Genomic DNA, 18,212 nt, shown 5'->3' with positions numbered 1-18,212 from the left:
GTTGGCAGCAGTGACAGGACAACATTGACCATCCAACACTACCTTGCCTTGCTCTGTAAAGATGATATCTCAATATTGATCATTGTAAAGCTAACACCTTACTCAGCATGCACATACAACTGTGAATATTGTGACTGTATGTAATTTAATCTATTCAGGGTATTTTAAGCATCAGGGCCTGCCCCAAAAATAAACCAGGGCATAATTGTTCAGTGAAAAAAACATTATTGTCAAGATTTATAAAGTAATAAGTGAATGTTCTATTTTTCTGTGAAAAACTATATGTGCCATAATATCTGTCTTATATTAGGAATCTCCCCTATGTCTTGTAAGCTTGTGGTTTTATGTTTATGTAACAGGTTGAAAGGAAAACGTATTACTTCTGTATGATAAACTGTGTCTGTAAATGATGATCTTGAAATCTTGAATCAGGGACAAAATCATATACCTGCTGTGGCACCAACGAAGTCTCCTTTGGAACACTCTAACCAAAGAGACAGGATACCCTCCCAGCTAGCACACCTGCACTCCCTCCTGATTGGCTGAGCTCCCAAATACATCTGCACTCTCTCTTGATTGGCTGAGCTCCCAACGACACCTGCACTCTCTCTCGATCGGCTGAGCTCCCAACGACACCTGCACTCTCTCTTGATTGGCTGAGCTCCCAACGACACATCTGCACTTCCTCCTGACTGGCTCAGCTCCCATCCACACCTGGTTGGCCTAGCTCCTATCGCCCACCTCCCTCCTAGTTCCTGGCTGTGCCCGCGTCACTTCCCGCCTCAGGATGAGTCAGCGGTGTGAGGGGGTGGAGTCGGCGGAGAGCTGCCAGTCCCTGGTCTACACCCTGGAGGAGCTGGAGTGTAAGATCTGCTACAACCGCTACGACGCGCGCACGCGTAAGCCCAAGGTCCTGGGCTGTCTGCACCGTGTCTGTGCCAAATGCCTGAAGAAGATGGTGGAGATGGGAGAGTCCTCCCCCAGCATCATCAGCTGCCCGTTCTGTCGCTACGAGACGCACGTCCCCAACGAGGAGGTGTGGCTGATGCAGGACGACAGCAACATCCTGGCCATCCTGACCTATCAGGACAGGGCCAGGAAGAGCGGCTCCGTGTCCATCTCTACGACACAGCACGGCGAGGTGCTCCTCACCCCCAACGGCCTGGGCGGGGGAGGCGGAGGGGGTGGCGGAGGCGGAGGGGGAGGGGGCGGCGGAGGCGGAGGGGGAGGAGGAGGCTGCGTGACGGGAAGCGGAGGCGACCAATCCCACAGCTCTTCCGACTGCCTGGTCATCACCATCATGGAGGTGCCGGGGACGGGGGAGTCTCAGTCGTCGGACTCGCTGAGCATGCTCAACATGGTGCGTCTGTACCGGCCCCCCAGCCTGGACTCCCTCCCCTGCCACCTGCCCGTGCAGAAGTGCCGGGCCTGGACCCAGCGGACGTTCCCCCGCTTCCTGCTGGGGGTCCTGTGTCTGGTGTACTTCTGCTCCCTGCCGCTGGGCATCTACCTGCTGATGATCCAGCAGCTCACCCTGGGGGTCATCCTGGTCTCCCTGGTCCCGTCCACGCTCCTCCTCTGTGTCTTCTACGGCTTCTGCCAATGCCTGTGCCACGAGATCATGGACTCCATTGCCACATAGCACCCCACCCTGCTGCACCCCCCTGCTCCCCCCTCCCCCCCCCACCCCACCCCCAAACACACACGCATGCCTCCACCGAACACCCACAGACCTGGGTTGATACAAAGTAGGATTTGTTTTCTTTCTTTTTAAATGTGAGCTTGATTCGGCTCGCAGAGAGCGTAATGGAACCAGTGGACATGTCCCCAAAATACGAACTCCTCCCACCCTGTGCTCAGCATGGGGAGGCTGGTGGAGGTAAGAATCGGAGGATGGGCTCATCGTAATGCATGGATATAATGAGGAATGGTATCAAACACATGTGTTTGACACCATTCCTCATTCCCTTACATACAGACCATTACAATGAGGCCGTCCGTCCTCCAAGCTAAACCAAGCACACACACACACACACACACACACACACACACATTTTAAATGCTTTATTTATGTCCACATGTACAATATCTAAAGGACATAAATACTATCAGTGCATTTTGACATTATGGAAACAGTCAGTTACAGTACACACACACACACACACACACACACACACACACACACACAAACACACACACACACACACACACACACACACCCAGACCATTACAATGAGCCCGTCCGTCCTCCAAGCTAAACCAAGCACACACACACACACAAACAAACACACACACACACACACACACACACACACACACACACACCCAGACCATTTAAAAGAAAACAAATGTTATCTAGTCCCAGGTCTGCCCCTCATATCGGTCTGTGGACACGTGGACTGTGGACACGACTCTAGCGAGACCTGTAAAAGACCAAGCCAAATCACTGATGCATATCTATTACCCCCCTCCCCCTAGTGTATATACCCCCTCTCTGATGATACCAGCGTTGAACTTTAGACCCCCTATGGACCCCATAGTCTGTAGGGCTCTTCAACACTGGAGGCTGCTGGGACACTCAGGACGGACTTGCCGCTGGCGCTCCAGTGTGGTCAAAGCGGTCCCCCGTGGTCATTGGTTGGTTAACCACAACTCAACCATTATTAGACTACCTGGTGTTGTTGTTGTTGTGTATTCATGATACAGCCCCCCCCCCCCACACACACACACACACACCCCGAAACAAGCCTCAGTTCATATTACTGTGACGATCACTACACTGTACTGCTCAAGAATATGCTCCCCTTTCACCCTTGAATCTGGTAAACTAATTACAAACAAAGTGTTGGACATTTCTGCTGTAGGGACATCTACCTTACCCAGCGTTTTGGGTAAAAGACTCTATGAAAACTCCATCATCTGCGGAGGTGTTCAGACCAGTGGAGGGCTGGTGGAGGTAGAAATCGGAGGACGGGGCTCATTGTAATGCGTGTGACGGAATTAGGAAGGGTATCAAACATACGTGATTCGCACCGTTCCTCATTCCGTTCCAGATTTCTACCTCCACCAGCCTCCCCTGGTTCAGACACACAGCATAGTCTCTCCTTGTATACTGTTAAAGTTCCTAGTTGCCTTCGTAAGGCATGTCTGTCTGTGACCCTGCAGTTGTTCTCTAAACGTTGTATATTGATCCTGTCTGTGACATTGCAATGGGAATGGACAAACCGCCTAAAACTGTTACTAGATATTTCAATAAAGACTCAAGACACTTTTGGGATTTTATGGGGCATAATTATTGATTCTACTAGTGTACTAGTATATAAACAGATCTATCTGTAAGCCCACTTGAATGATGATGGTAATAATTATAATTATTTATTCTCTCTCTCTCTCTCTCTTTTTCTCCACACTCTCAGTAATTGATTCAAAGTAATCAGTTGAACGACTTCAAACCTTAACGACTACATCACATTTAAGATTGATTTTATTATATAACAGATGGCATTAGAAAAGTTAATCCTTGCATCACTTAAACATAAACACAAACTTAGACGCCTGCTTAATTAAACAAAGCTGGCTAGAGACCATACAGGTATCATAATATTATTCCGCGCCGGTGTGTCAGCGAGTCCCGGTGAGGTAACAGTTGGTTGAAGGGTTGCAGCCCAAACATGCCACACACACACACACACACACACACACACACACACACACACACACACACACACACACACACACACACACACACACACACCTGCGCTGCTGATGTGCTGACGATCTGATAACTAAATGAGCTAATTTTAGTGCCGTTGCCTGGGCGAGCAGGTACACACAACAACACACCTATGGCATCACAGGAAGGACTTCCTCAGCCTTCATCTCCGTTTTACTACCAAGTTCTATTGTATTTAATAATAATAATAATAATAATAATAATAATAAATGCCATTTAGCTGACGCTTCTACTCAAAGAGACTTACATTGCAGTGAGTGCATACATTTTTCTGTATATATGTATATATGGTCCCAGTGGGAATCGTACCCCCAACCTAAGCATTGTTAGCGCCATGCTCTACCAACGGAGCCACAGAGGACCACTCAAGTTCTACTGCCGTCATCCCTGGAGAGTAAGGACTAGGAATATCTGTCGGAATACCTGGTGATATCAAACCAAGCTGCTTGATCAACAGGGTTAGGTTTAGGGTTAGACTAGGATTACACTTTCAGTCGAATCAAAATAAGCCTCACTTTCGCACTAGAAGTTAACACTGATTATTAACTTCTACGAGCATACGTAACAACCCCATGATGAAGCTGTGATCATGGAGGAGCATGACCCTGTACGTAGAGGTCAGACAGACATGGTGCCGTGTCGTCCCAGGCGAGGTGAGTCATCACTGTTTACTTCTGATAGAAGAGGAAGAAAATAGGAGACGGAAGGTTCCGTGAAGCTCAGGTGCTGTCGCTCGTCTAATTGACAATGGGTCCTCCCTGAAGACCAGAGGGCCTGGCAGGACACCGCCTGGGAAACACACAGCAAGCAAGCACATCAGCAGAACAGGAGGAGGAGAGGAAGAAGGGAGGAGAGGAGGAGAAGAAGTAGACGGAGGGTTCACCTTGGAGTAGTATTAGTTGTGGTCTGTCGGCTGCGGAGGGGTGTCTGCTTGGCCCTGGGCTACAGTATGTCATAACCCAGGGTTACCCCCAGCCTCTCTCACAACGGAGGTACGGTGTTTGTTTGTTTGTGTTTACACCTGTAACGACTAATCCGTGTATGCTAATGAGTGTGTAGTGAATAGTAAGTGAAAGTCTCGGTTTGCGGTGTTGCTGTGTAGTTTGTTGTATGTAGTGTTTCATGTTTGGTCACGGTGATGCTGATGGATATTATGATATCTAGCTGCTCCGGGAGTCTTTCTAGTGTGTGTACTGTTTGTGGGTAATTGGTCATTTTTAAACGCTGCAGGCTTGATTATCAAAGTCCAAAGAAGGGATGAGTCACATTTGCAGTGATGATGCTTGAGTTATGACCCCCCCCAGAGCAAAACAACCTCTTAATATATATATATATTTTTTTGTATGTGTGAAAAAAACATCTTTCTTTCTTCTTCTATCACGACGACTGCCAATGGCCCCTGGCCTGAGCTCGATTATCCTCCCTGCTACGACTGGTGAATTGATGATTCACTTGCTTAGTCAAATGTATTGATTGTAAGTCGCTTTGGAATAAGGCCAAAAGTGCCAAAAATGTAAATTGTGTAAATGTGTGTGTGCGTCCGTATGTGTGTGTGTTCTCTCGGGCAGGGTCAGATGAATCGGTGGCAGAGGTCCGTAGACGAGCTGCAGGTGAGGCGGCGCCAGGTGATGGAGTGCGAGCGCGCCCAGGAGGCTCTGAGCAAGGTGACCGCCTGCTTCCAGCAGCTGGCCACCTCCGTCGGCAGCAACTCCGACGGAAGCTTCCTCAGAGAGGAGATGGACGAGACCAGAGGGCTGGCCCACAGGATCATTACAGGTGAGACCAGAACCAGAGAGCTGGACCGCAGGATCATTACAGGTGAGACCAGAACCAGAGCGCTGGCCCATAGGTTCTGTGCAGGTAGAATTAATGTGTCTAACATAAATTTTTCACAATGGGCTATGGTTGATCAAAATAAATACTGTACACCTCTCTCCGGTCTTATAATGCTGCCTTTCTGTGTGTGTGTGTGTGTGTGTGTCTTCCTGCCCCAGGCCTGCACAGGCGGCTGGTGTGTCTGTTGACAGAGACGGACCCAGGCCACGGGGACAGGGAGCAGGTGGAGAGGCTGTGGGTTCTGTTCCTCTCCGGCCTGGAGAACCTCCAACAGGACCTCCAGAAGACCAGCGCCCTGTACCAGCGCTTCCGCCTGACCCAGAGGAACGACCGCCGCGCCCTGGTCAACACGGGGGTGTCCAACAGCGTGGCGGGGGTAGCCGCCCGCGCAGCCTCCGTCCAGACCCCCTGGATCTCCGTCGAGTCGGAGCAGAGCCCCACCCCGGACCTCCAGACCCACATCGCCCAGGTGGACCTGATGGTCAGAGAGATGCTGCGGAAAGTGAGCGTGCCGTTCTGGGCGGTGGAGGCGACCCAGGACGCCTGGGTGGAGGTGACGGAGGGGTCGAAGGTGGAAGATCACGACCAGGACGACACGCTGGAGGAGATGATGGTGGAGCTGGTGTCTCAGGACTCTAAGTCTGGATGTTGTCACCCATCTAACTGCAAACTGGGGTGTATGTTTTGTCTTCTCAAATAGGCAATGTGAATCCCCAAAAAAACAAAACACAACAGGACACATCATTTGAAATGATTTCTAGTTTTGACATTAAATATTCGATCATTTCATCCTGTATATGATATAGTCCAGAGAGAATGTCTACAGTAAATAGTTATCTTTATTCATAAACACACAACAGTGGACAGACATGTCTGTTGATACAGAGAGCAGTTACAGTACTTTATATACAGCGTTGGCAGATACATGTACAGTGAAGAACCACTGAGCGGGTCCAGTTTTTTCTATGAGGTTACACGTTTACGTCCATAGCAAGATCCTTTTACACAAGTCATCTTTGTGTGCGAGTCGCTACGAGATTGTCAGAGAGAAAAGGTCAAACTGAAATAAAAAACCGAAAGTTGGAGCAGAGAAGAAAATGTGTCGTACCAACAATAACATCTTTATTCACATATGTAATACAAACAAAAAGACTGTACACACATACCCAGAGTTGAAATTTACATAATTAGAAGCAGAGAAAGAAAGAAGGAAAAAGACACACTTATAATTAAAACAAAGAATAGAGGCAGGAGAGTGAGACGGTCGGTCAGTCCTTGTAGGTTGAGTGCAAATGGGCTTTGTAGGCTGAAAAAGAGCAAGAACTTTGTTAAATAAATGAATACATACATTGCGTACATGCATACATAACTTGTTTAACATGAAATGACTGACAACGTTCGGGTGAGTTGACAGTTGGCCTGCTCGTACACTAACCTGCCTGGTCGTCCCAGAGCTGGGCAGCACTAGCATTCAAAGGACTTTCATTGTTGGGTTCTGAAAAACACACGAGACAACAGGAACAACAACGTCAGACCAAACCCACACAAACACGAACACCGCTGGAATCACCAGGCTGACGTGTATTATATATACCCTCCATGCTATGCATTTAACATAACCAACACTATAAAAGTGTACTGTAGTAACTGAAATAATAACAGAATAATCTGAAATAGTACCAAAAAAATGCACTTTACATTGAAGGCCATACTTCGTACAAAGACCAGGTGGGCACGACTATTTCTGATGACGTACACGGCGGATAGAAATGTTTAAAAGGTGTGTGGCAGGAAGGCAGAGTGAGCGAGCATGAGGTGCGTGCGCGCGCGGGGGGAGCAGCGAGCGCGTACCTCCTAGCAGACTCTGGATGGACAGCAGGATGGAGCGGACGTCGTACAGAGCCGACCACTTCTCCTTCAGGATGTCCAGACAGATGAAGCCCTGCTCGTCCACGTTGGGGTGGTAACAGGGGGTGATGAACTTCACACGCGGGGCCTTGTAAGGGTAGCCGCTGGGAAACTCCATCGACAGTTTATACCTCAGACCTGCGTATACCTACAGGACGGATGGAGAGAAGGGTGGGGGGGGGTTAAATGACGTTAACATTGACCCATCAACATGCATTCCTTGGTAGACATAAGAGGTTAAATGATCACACGTTACTCAGGAATTCAGGGGGTTGAAAGCAACTGCAAATAATAACATGATGTGACTTGTGTTGCAGGAAAACACAGGAATGTCACACAGTAGCCATTCGTCTCTGAGTAGAGATGTACTGTGACACCACTCACTGTTGCCTGGGCCCCGTCGATCGTCCCCACCCATTTGAACAGGTTGTCGGACTCTGGAAACGCTGAGATCCCCTTGTCTCCAGACATCTGTAGAAGACAAGACACGTCAGAACACCTAAGCACATATCACATCCATACGTAGGCCTAGTAATCATTGGTCAGGGGCACATGTAGTTGTGTGTATTACGTGTGCTTGCTTTTAAAATGGTCAAATAAAAAACTGATATCAAAATAAACGTTGTGGGGGTAAATCGTGTCGTTGCTTACCATGAGCGTCATCAACTCTTGCTGAAGCCTATGGGTAAAAAAAAAAAAAAAAAGACAATTACAAAATAATCCTAATTACAAACACACATCTCATTCTAGGCCAGCCTGAAACGTTCTCGCCCACAAACCCACTGCTTTACATGGTTGTCATTTAAATCTGCTCTGATTGGGCACAGCGATCCAACTCATATCACAACACAACATTTCCGTCACTAATTACGTTATTGAAGATCATTAATCATCAGTAAGATTCAGCGATAAGGCAATAAGATCCAGACAGATCGGTGCCGAACGAACCTCTTAGTGACCGAGCCCTTGGCCGCAACACCGCCGGTCTCGTTGGCTTTCAGGGCGGCTGTGGAGGAGGCAGCTGCAGGGTCCATGTTCTGAGAGGCCATTCTGATTCTTGTATCCTGGAGGAAAACACAACGATTAACGATCTGGAATGGAAAGCTTGTTCATCTTTCTAGCTGGATCTGTTTGTATACCGTCCCACACAGTCCATCACTTTCTGTTGTATTGATTATTGTTGCCATGTGTACCAAGCTAAGTTAGCAAACGTTAGCTTGGAAGACCATCCCTCGATTGCTGTTCATGCTAACGGTTTAGTGGCAAGCTACTAGCTAATAGCTAAACAACTTGAACATAACAGATCGCGGTGCCACAAAAACAATCGAGCGTTTCTATTTGCCAGTCTACTTGTGTAGGTTGTAAAAACATCATATTTGGGTTAATTAAGAAGCCATACTTGCCTTCCAGTTGTCCGTTCAGCCTTTTCACACCGACTCTGATCTGCACAAGAGATTTCAAACTGCACTTGGTCCCGCCCACCGTTTAAAATTGCTTTATCAGAAACGGTTTGACCAACCCCCGTTCAGAGACGCGACCAATCACAACTCTAGGTTTAAAAACAAAGCGACGCCTTGGCAACCATTTGGAAGAATGCACGTCCGAAATACTGGCGTGTGATTGGTGGAATGCTCATTCGGAAGTGAACGATTTCGCCAAATTTAATGACAGGTTTGTGTTCCACTGATTGATCTGTCAAATAACACATCCAAACTCAGAGCGACTTTTAAAGTCAACTTTTTTCAATGATTATAAAACATTGTAACCAAACATATTTAATAGTTCATACCACAGAATTAAGTTAAGATATTAAGATAACATGTTATAGAAGTCTGCGATTCATACTTGCAGTAGCTGCTTCAGTGTTCATCCATTGTAAAAACTTTCATGATCCGTGAACCACAAAATACCAATCACACAAAAGAAAGACATAATATGATATAACAGATCTTTGATATTACCTAATAAGCTATGACAACTGTTTTTAAATAGGGAAAAATCTTTCTCTTCCTTTCATTTACCTCTTAGTTTTAAAAATGACACTCATAAAAAAAGAAAAAAGAATACCAGACATATAACTAAAACATATCAGATATCAAATATCTGACAAACATAATAAAATACAGCATGAATGAAAAAATACACAATGGTTCAATCTAGTTCATGTATACTTTAGAAAAATACAAAATTGTATGGCCAAAATAGCTCTAAAACTAAATATATAGGTATACTCTGGAAAATACTTAAAATTTAAAACTGCATATAAAATAATATCACTATAGTCACGTGATCGCCTCTTTTGATCACAGCTAAATCTAAATAAACAATCTGATATTTTCGAGTTTGGAGAACAAAATAAAAATCACTGCAAACAATAATGTGTGTGTGTGTGTGTGTGTGTGTGTGTGTGTGTGTGTGTGTGTGTGTGTGTGCGTGCGTGTGCGTGTGCGTGTGTGTGTCTATTCCTTCTCAGATCTCTGGGCTTCCATGGCCTTCTGCATCTTCTCTAGCATGGAGACAGGAACCGTAAATGGCTTCAGCTCGTCCATCTTCAGCTCCGGACAGTCTCTGAAACACCACCACCACCACAGCAGCCAGGTCAGGGGGGTATTTCATCAACGTCGCTAAAGGAAAATCCAAGCTTATTTCTTGATGAATCTTATGAAAATAAACCCAGTTTCTTTTTTTATAAGTCTCACGGGACTTACATTGATGGAATACCCCCCCGGGACTGTCTCAGAAACAACAACACTCAGATCAGCAGGGTATTCCATCAATGTTGCTAAAGGAAAGGATTTTCTTTTGTAAATCTTGCGAGATTAATCAAAATAAGCCTGGATTTTCCTTTAGCGACGTTGATGGAATACCCCCCTGGACAGTCTCTGAAACAACCCAACATGTTAGAACCGGACAAACTGGTGTCGACAACTTGTCTTTCTTACTTGTAATCGTCACTCCCAGACAGGTCTTGCACATCCTCTTCAATCAGGAGATAGGCCTGTCACAATGTTTATAGTTTTAGGATCATGTCACACAAAGCTTACATCGCTAGATTGGTAGACAAGTCTCATCACTTATGTCACTGACGTAGTGAAAGGTAAACAACCACATTAGGGACTAGGGAGAGCAGCTCTTACCATCTTTCCCCCTGTCGCCCTCATATGCTGTCTCTCTGCCAACCAGTGCTTGTCCTGGGCGTCAGCAGCATACTGTAACACACACACACACGCACACACACACACATTTATATATGTCCACAAATTGTACAATATCTAAAGGACATAAATACTATCAGTGCATTCTGACATTATGGAAACAGTCAGTTACAGTAGTGCTGAGCCGCCAACAACACACACACGCACGCACGCACGCACGCACGCACGCACGCACGCACGCACACACACACACACACACACACACACACACACACTGTACAACCAACAGTCCGTCAGCCATGTCGTCTCCTTCATTAGAGTTAAACTGAGGTCAAACCCTAACCCCAACCCCAGCCCCAGCCCCAGCCCCAGCCCTCTACCTTAAACAGGTCTGTGTGCTTGAACCCCAACCCCAACCCTCTACCTTAAACAGGTCTGTGTGCTTGAACCCCAACCCTCACCCCAGCCCCAACCCTCACCCCAGCCCCAGCCCTCTACCTTAAACAGGTCATTGTGCTTGATGTAGATCCTGCCCCTGGTGCCGCCCATTCCTAAAGCCCTGTGGGAGAGGTGAGAAGTGCAGGTGAGAGGCTCGCCTGGGGCTCCATACAGAACACACCGTACAATAATAGTGCAGACACACACGCACACAGACACAACTCAATAGCATTGTGTTACAGTTGGATCAGAGCATGATCAACAAACAGTGCTTACTTGTTGGCCCGTGAGCCCAGGACGAAGGTGCTGCCCTCATTCAGTCTGGCTGGGTCCCACTGGGGAGCATTACAACATGGGGTCACACACACACACACACACACACACACACACAGACACAGACACAGACACAGACACAGACACAGACACAGACACAGACACACACACACACACACACACACACACACACACACACACACACACACAGTCAGTCAGTCATCTTGATTACATGGCAGCATCTGCTGATTTTAGAAGTGCACCAGGGAAGATGGTTTGTTTGCCTTTGTTCTTTTTTTTTTATTGGCGAGAATCAACCAAAAAACAGAGAAAATTGGAATGCTATTTGGCCCTAAACAGAGAATACAGAGTGGCAGATTACCGAGAGAGAGAGAGAGAGAGAGAGAGAGAGAGAGAGAGAGAGAGAGAGAGAGAGAGAGAGAGAGAGAGAGAGAGAGAGAGAGAGAGAGAGAGAGAGAAAGACTGTCGGTTGCTTTTATTTTTAGGGCATTTCTGCTTTATTGGGATACAGTAGAGATCGAGAGGAAGGATGGGTGAGACAGAGGAGGGATGACATGCAGGATAGGTCGATGGCCGGAATCGAATCAGGGACCCTGCGACTCATGAGCTAGTACGCCCCCCCCCCCCCCCCCCAGGTTCACAGTGTTCAGACGTGTAAACAAAGCGACAACACAATCATCTCACCTTCGGTCCCTCGCGCTTTATAGGCTCAGCTGCCTTGGGCTTGGGCCTGTAGGACACACAGACAGGGTTTATTATTCATCATCAACACACACACACACACACACACACACACACACACCTGGGATGTTACTGTGGGTGGGATGTTGGATGTTGACAACGAGAACACAGAAGGGAGGTGAGAGAGACGTTACTCACGGGTTGCTGAACGTCACAGGTCTGTCATGGGGAGCGGTAGGAGCTGTGGGACGTCCTTTCCTGGGCTACAACCACAGAAGAAGACAAGGCCATGCTCAGAAACACTCACAACCACCACAGAAGAAAACAAAGCCACTCCCAACACACTAACTCAGCCAGATATAGCCTGATGTTTAGTAACATTAACTGGAGACTTAACAGAAGACACACAGCCATGTTGAGTGATGAGTATTGAGTGATGTTGACGCACCTTCTTGGGAACAGGGCTGGCTCTCTGACTGGACTCTTCCTCCAGCTGACGAGCACGCTGAGAGGGGGGGGGGGAGGGAAAGAGGGGGAGGGGGAGGGGGAAGAGATGGAGGGGGCGGTTTTCGATTTCATTTTCATGTCTGGTACTTGTACTCTGCAATGACAATAACGTTGAATCTAATCTAATTTTAGTGCATTTATCACAGTGCACGACACGTGTATACTTTCTGCATTAGGTCTGTCTCGTCATAACAGGGAAAAAGCCTAACGAGTATCGTACCATCTCTTTGACCATGCCAATACGAGGTGTTCAATAAGACTGATGCAGAGCAGACACGTACGCCTTTCTCCTCTCATCTCCAGTCTTGTGTCTGCTCTGGACTGGGACTTCCGCCCCCAACAGGCCTAAGCGCTGCCAGCGTCATGCTCTACCAGCAGAGCCGCATAGCGTGTCGTGTCTCACCTTGGCTGCGACCTCCACCGCCCCAGGCCGGGCTACCGTCTTCTCCCCGTCTGGGAACAGCTGCTTGGCCTGCAGAGGGAACAGGAAACCAGCGTTACCCATACTGCCTCAGCTCAGAATGTTAACCACACACACACGCACACACACGCACACACGCACACACACACACACACGCACACAGAGAGACAGAGAGAGAGAACGTTACCCATACTGCCTCAGCTCAGAATGTTAACCACACACACACACACACACACACACACACACACACACACACACACACACACACAGAGAGAGAGAGAGAGATCTATGGAACTACCGCAGTCAAACACAGCGACATTAGAAAATTCACACTGGTTTAAAACACCAGCTCGGCGCCGTCTTACATTTTCCAGACAGTTCCTGCAGGCTTCTCTGATCAGCTGGTCCGTGTGCACCTCCTCTCCCACGTTCTCCTTCACGTTGCCGGCTGCTTTCTCAAAGAACTGAAGACAACACAAACACAAGGCAAACTCAACAAGCCATTTGTTTCGTATTTTAAGGACTCCTTGGGGGGGTATTCCATGTACGTTGATAACTACATCAGCGATTACTCAGTCTATCCCTCTGCCCTTAGATTTGTCACTGGTGCTAATTACAACACTCACCATTGTCTTTTATATAACATGGTTGGTTGGTCATCCTTGGAAATGAGGAGAAATAGGTATTGGGATCTGTTTATTTATAAGGCGCTGCTTTGGAATTTGCCACCGTACATTTCTTCACTATTAAGTCTGAATATTGGCCCTTACCTCACCCGATCAAATAACTGGCTTACACTAAAGGTCCCCTGTATCCGTACAGAACATGGAAAGACTGCCTTTTTATTTTCTGCTCCACACTCCTTGAACCTGCTACAAAGCACTTTTAAAATAGACTCTCTCCCATCTACTGTATGGGTCAATTCAAGGCAACGACTATGGACCATTGCATATCAATTTGCACCTGCCTTGATTGATTTTCTATTGTTGCACTATGTATGTTTATGTATTTACTGTGTTGCACTGTTTTTGTATATCCTGTACACTCGGCCCCACCCAAAATGAGGGTCTCCCTCGGTGGTCCCCGATTTGAAATAAAGGCTTGACATTAAATGAGTTCATCAGGATGGCAGAGTGGTATTAGTCGCTGCCATCAAGTCATAGCCTACTTTTAAGACAGGGGTTTGAATCCCACTTCTGACATGCACTTTGTACTGCATTTCGTTGTCTGATGGTTCTACTGATGCAGTTTATAACAATATGTTTAAAATGATGGTGTAGGCTAATTTACGATAACTGACATAACTACAATGGCGTTTGAAGCCTTTCTGACTAGTAATGATGTTCTTCTAGCATTGTAACTGGCCCCTGGATTTGACTTAGATTACTATTTCTTATGATTACTGATGGATACGGTAGATGATTCACTTACTTGGACAGATGTATTTATTGTAAATCGATTTGCATGAAGGTTAAATGCCCCAAAAATAAACATTAAATTAAAGTCAACCATTCTCTCCTGAGGCAAGGATCAAACCAGCAACCTTCTGATTATTAGCTGGCTGCCTTAACCCCTGCGCCAGACACCCCTCTCTGCAATTTTAGATGCAAGCTGATACAGATATCTATCTATCTATCTATCTATCTATCTATCGATCACACTATCAAACTCTATCAAACTATCTAAAAAGGTCGGACATAATGTTTCCAAAAAGACTCTTGACAAAACTGTCATTCGGGATTCTGTTTCCGCCTGTTAGACATTTCTGACACGCATCATCTTGACAGTTAACCTGGTAGGTACCAGGTTAGTTCTGAGGCATAAGTTGCCATGGTAACTCAACAGCGATTTCTTTCAGCCACATTCAGGGAACGAAAACTTCTATTGCAAAAATGATCGCGAATTATCAAAACAAGCCTGAATTTTCCTTTATCGGCGTTCATGGAATACCCCCCTGATAGGCTAAAGACATTCTTAGCAGTAAACAAACAGATTCTTAGCAGTAAACAAACAAACTGCAAAGACATTGTCTATTAACAAGAGGATTCACATGGCAATCCTTTCCTTCATGAACAACAAATGCAAGTAACATTTAACGTACAATACAAAACATAATGATAATAAAATAAAAAAAATGCAACACACTTTTCATTTCACAACAACACAGATTTATGCCATGTGGGAAAGTGGAAATGACTGACGTGCACTCCATGAGACATGAGACACAGCACGTCTAGCGGACCATAATAATAATAATAATAATAATATAATATTTGCTTATTGCCATGCAATCAACTTGTCAGTCAATTGTTGGATTTGGGAATGTTTTGAGTCAACCATAGTCGGTGCCCCTGGAACAATTAGGGGTTATGTGTCTTGCTCCCTCCTGAGGCGGGGATCAAACCAGTAACCTTGCGATTGCTAGCCAGCCTCTCTAACCTCTAGGCTACCGCCGCCCCCACTGCCGGCGACCGCCACTCACCCCCATGTACTTCCTGAACACGGCCAGGATGTCCTCGTTGAAGCTGGGCTGGAGAACTGTCCGCAGAAGGTCCATCGAGATCACAGGGTCTGTGTAACTACATGCAGAACAATAACAGGGTTACACCACTACCACAACAACAACAACAACAACAGGCTTATTTTTGAGTCTCTAATCAAAACTCGAAAAAAATCGAAATAAGACTGGATTTTCCTTTAGCGACGTTGATGGAATACCCCCCAGATCTATGGAATGTGTAACGACTCACTAGTACGACAGATTTACATTTCTGTACATCACCTTTATGTTTTGTTGTGTCTATTTGCTGTCTTTTTAATTTATTGTCCAATGTCATCTGTTACTTGTGATGGATGTCTGTTCATTGTCTGTTTATTGAAAATAATAAAAACTATTAATGATAAAAAAAAAGAATGTGTAACGACATGCACAACAATACCAGCAAACTAGACTCATTAACACATTAACATGTAAACAGTTTAATATCTCACACAATAACAGTTCATTTTGTTTTCAGGCAGGAACATTCTAGCAAACTCATCTAGGTATCACCCAGTAGGCCTACTACAGGACTTACATTTACATTTACATTTACATTTTTGGCATTTAGCAGACGCCTTATTCCAAAGCGACTTACAATCAATACATTTTGAATACTAAGCATGTGAATCAGCAGTCCACCATTCGTTGCAGGAAGAGTACTCTAGCTCGGGCCCGGGGCCACTGATAGAAGGAAAAACCTTCTCCCTATTATCGCCTTATTTTTTTTTTTTAAGGACTTCTAACAGAGGTAGGTCTGAGGGGCCAGAGGTATATCTGAGGGGGGCCGGGGTAGGTCTGGGGGGTCTAGAGGTAGGTCTGGGGGGGCTAGAGGTAGGTGGGGTAGTGGTGGTCTAGTGGATAGTGAGTTGGACTTGTGATCGGAAGGTTGTGAGTTCAAATCCCGCCTGAAACCACACCACTACTAGTGTGCCCTTGAGTAAGGCACTTAGCCCTCAGTTACTCCAGGGGGAATGTCCCTGTAATTCGTAATTGTAAGTCGCTTTGGATTAAAAGCGTCTGCTAAATGTCCAAATTAATTAATAAATTAGGTAGATCTGAGGGGGGCCGGGGTATGTCTGGGGGGTATAGAGGTAGGTCTGAGGGGGGCCCGGGGTAGGTCTGGGGGGGCTAGAGGTAGGTCTGCGGGGGTCAGAGAAGGCGAAGCTTTACCTGACTGTCATCTGCGACCGCCTGCCTCTGCGGTGGACCTGCCTGTGCTTGATCATGATGTTCCACAGATTCTGAAACAGAGGTCAGTCAGTTATCGAGGCTTAGACTAGCGTCACTGACTGTGATGGAAGATGATGGTGATGAATGATGATGATACATCAGAGATTGCAGTGGTTGACTCATCCTCCTCCTGGTGGCTGTATTCAGATTCATTCAGAAACATCTTTAATCACAAGCTGAGGGATCTTGACATGCATTGCTTAGGATGACAATTGTTTATCATTCACAAAACGGGTTGATGTAACATTAACAGCTGAAATGCAATCACGAGCTGTGGTCCCCCATAAAAAGAGGTCCCAGACCTACCACTAGCCCCCCCTAACTGTCATATCAGCCAGCGAGCTGCCTGTCACCCAGGCATACAGGCAGGTGTCCACATGTCATGTATGAGGTTACAGGTCGGCTTGTCCCAGCATATTCTAGCAGTCAGGTTATTGCAGCATGCTCGTTGATCTCACCTTAGGTTGGATGGGCCCCTGTTCCACAGCATCTTGTTGGAGCCAGTCCCTGCGCCCCTCGCTCCGATGAGCCCCCATCGGAGACAGATCACGTTGTAAATGGCAGATCAGATGAACAGTCCCTTGGTAAAAAAAAATCTCCGTTTTTTAAAAAGTTGATCTTGTTGCAAAGAGCACTGCAATGTATGAACGCTGAAGTTTTTGCGCTTATGTTTTAGAGTCAGAGTGCGCTTTCTTCCATAACGATCCAAAGCATTTGATTAAAAAATCGATGCTTTTCGAAATGCGTGATCGGTGATGTCAAATGACTTCCTTGAATGACATATGAAATATGAGTTACGATCGCACTCCTCTTTCTCTATCTAACCACTATTTTTTTGTTTACTAGTGAGACGAGTGGGACAACATCGGCACTATGCTGCCACCCTCCGCACTGGAGTGAGAGAAAAGTCTCCAGCGCATGCGCAAACGTTGACTAGGCGTGTCCCAGTGACGAAGAAGTGAACCACCGTAGCCGCCATCTTTGTAAGGGCATCTATATGAGTATGGGGTTTTCGGGTAGGAAATCTACATTTGAGTCATAACTTCTAAGTGAAATACTTGAATTGAGTTATAGTGACTAGCATATTGGCTGTTTTCTCACCAAAGTAACAACAGCATCTCTTCACCACAGTAAGAATGTATGTATCAACTACGGCAAACATATTTTCAAATGATCAGATTGCATAACCTCATAACCTGGGACCTTTGTCGCCTTTCTGAACGGATGTCAGCATTGGAAGAGGGCGCCTAAAAACTACAACTGCAAGTTAATTAATCAGAAATAGCAAAAACATACATGGTTTGACATATTTGACTGGGTGTGAACGTGACCCAAAGAATCTCGGAGAGGAAATGATTGGAGACAGAAACACAGGTCATATTTACAGCCACCTTATTCTTTCTCATAAGAATCACATTAAGAAAAACATTCATGGTATTACAGGTGATCTACAGACATTAATAAATG

General features: G+C 46.1%; 4 protein-coding genes across 5 annotated transcripts; 2 read left to right on the top strand and 2 right to left on the bottom strand.

Annotated features, from left to right (window-relative positions):
* Positions 1 to 787: 787 nt before the first annotated feature.
* LOC308173570 (E3 ubiquitin-protein ligase RNF182) lies at positions 788 to 1,642 on the top strand (the record flags this gene model as incomplete). Its single annotated transcript, XM_080548596.1, has 1 exon — positions 788 to 1,642. The coding sequence occupies one exon, from the start codon at positions 788 to 790 to the stop codon at positions 1,640 to 1,642; it is 855 nt and encodes a 284-aa protein (XP_080404722.1).
* A 3,665-nt stretch (positions 1,643 to 5,307) lies between these two features.
* LOC308173569 (regulator of G-protein signaling 9-binding protein) lies at positions 5,308 to 6,269 on the top strand (the record flags this gene model as incomplete). The annotated part of the gene is made up of 2 exons (XM_080548595.1): positions 5,308 to 5,509; positions 5,728 to 6,269. The coding sequence occupies 2 exons, from the start codon at positions 5,308 to 5,310 to the stop codon at positions 6,267 to 6,269; spliced, it is 744 nt and encodes a 247-aa protein (XP_080404721.1).
* A 208-nt stretch (positions 6,270 to 6,477) lies between these two features.
* On the bottom strand, positions 6,478 to 8,928 carry LOC308173278 (ubiquitin-conjugating enzyme E2 C-like). 2 transcript variants are annotated; one of them, XM_080548284.1, is made up of 7 exons: positions 8,877 to 8,928; positions 8,426 to 8,541; positions 8,129 to 8,156; positions 7,862 to 7,948; positions 7,421 to 7,625; positions 7,005 to 7,064; positions 6,478 to 6,875 (listed from the first exon to the last, which is right to left on the bottom strand). In XM_080548284.1, the coding sequence occupies exons 2-7, from the start codon at positions 8,524 to 8,526 to the stop codon at positions 6,838 to 6,840; spliced, it is 519 nt and encodes a 172-aa protein (XP_080404410.1). In that variant the 5' UTR covers positions 8,527 to 8,541; positions 8,877 to 8,928; the 3' UTR covers positions 6,478 to 6,837. The 2 variants fall into 2 exon arrangements, with proteins under 2 accessions (XP_080404410.1, XP_080404409.1); XM_080548283.1 differs by having other exon boundaries at positions 8,881 to 8,920.
* A 350-nt stretch (positions 8,929 to 9,278) lies between these two features.
* Positions 9,279 to 17,540, bottom strand: ube2c (ubiquitin-conjugating enzyme E2C). Its single transcript, XM_080548184.1, has 13 exons — positions 17,204 to 17,540; positions 16,686 to 16,756; positions 15,456 to 15,552; positions 13,339 to 13,437; positions 12,956 to 13,024; positions 12,494 to 12,550; positions 12,244 to 12,308; positions 12,049 to 12,094; positions 11,347 to 11,405; positions 11,131 to 11,191; positions 10,615 to 10,686; positions 10,420 to 10,475; positions 9,279 to 10,045 (listed from the first exon to the last, which is right to left on the bottom strand). Exons 1-13 carry the CDS (start codon positions 17,279 to 17,281, stop codon positions 9,937 to 9,939), a joined length of 939 nt encoding a protein of 312 aa, XP_080404310.1. The 5' UTR covers positions 17,282 to 17,540; the 3' UTR covers positions 9,279 to 9,936.
* Between the last annotated feature and the right edge of the window lie 672 nt (positions 17,541 to 18,212).

The sequence above is a fragment of the Nansenia antarctica genome (genome assembly GCF_963989245.1).
Source record: "Nansenia antarctica genome assembly, chromosome: 18".
In the NCBI taxonomy this organism is placed as follows: domain Eukaryota; kingdom Metazoa; phylum Chordata; class Actinopteri; order Argentiniformes; family Microstomatidae; genus Nansenia; species Nansenia antarctica.
The sequence above is the reverse complement of the archived record's forward strand: the minus strand, read 5'-3'. Positions and strand labels throughout refer to the sequence as shown.

Excerpts from the sequence above, each read along its gene's own strand:
- LOC308173278 (XM_080548284.1), bottom strand. The coding sequence starts at position 8,526 with ATGGCCTCTCAGAACATGGACCCTGCAGCTGCCTCCTCCACAGCCGCC. Across the intron at positions 7,949-8,128 it reads AAGAGTTGATGACGCTCATG|ATGTCTGGAGACAAGGGGAT; the intron begins GTAAGCAACGAC and ends TGTCTTCTACAG. Across the intron at positions 7,626-7,861 it reads TCGACGGGGCCCAGGCAACA|GTATACGCAGGTCTGAGGTA; the intron begins GTGAGTGGTGTC and ends TCCGTCCTGTAG.
- ube2c (XM_080548184.1), bottom strand. The coding sequence starts at position 17,281 with ATGGGGGCTCATCGGAGCGAGGGGCGCAGGGACTGGCTCCAACAAGAT. Across the intron at positions 12,309-12,493 it reads CCAGCCCTGTTCCCAAGAAG|CCCAGGAAAGGACGTCCCAC; the intron begins GTGCGTCAACAT and ends CTGTGGTTGTAG. Across the intron at positions 11,192-11,346 it reads CTGGGCTCACGGGCCAACAA|GGCTTTAGGAATGGGCGGCA; the intron begins GTAAGCACTGTT and ends CCTCTCCCACAG.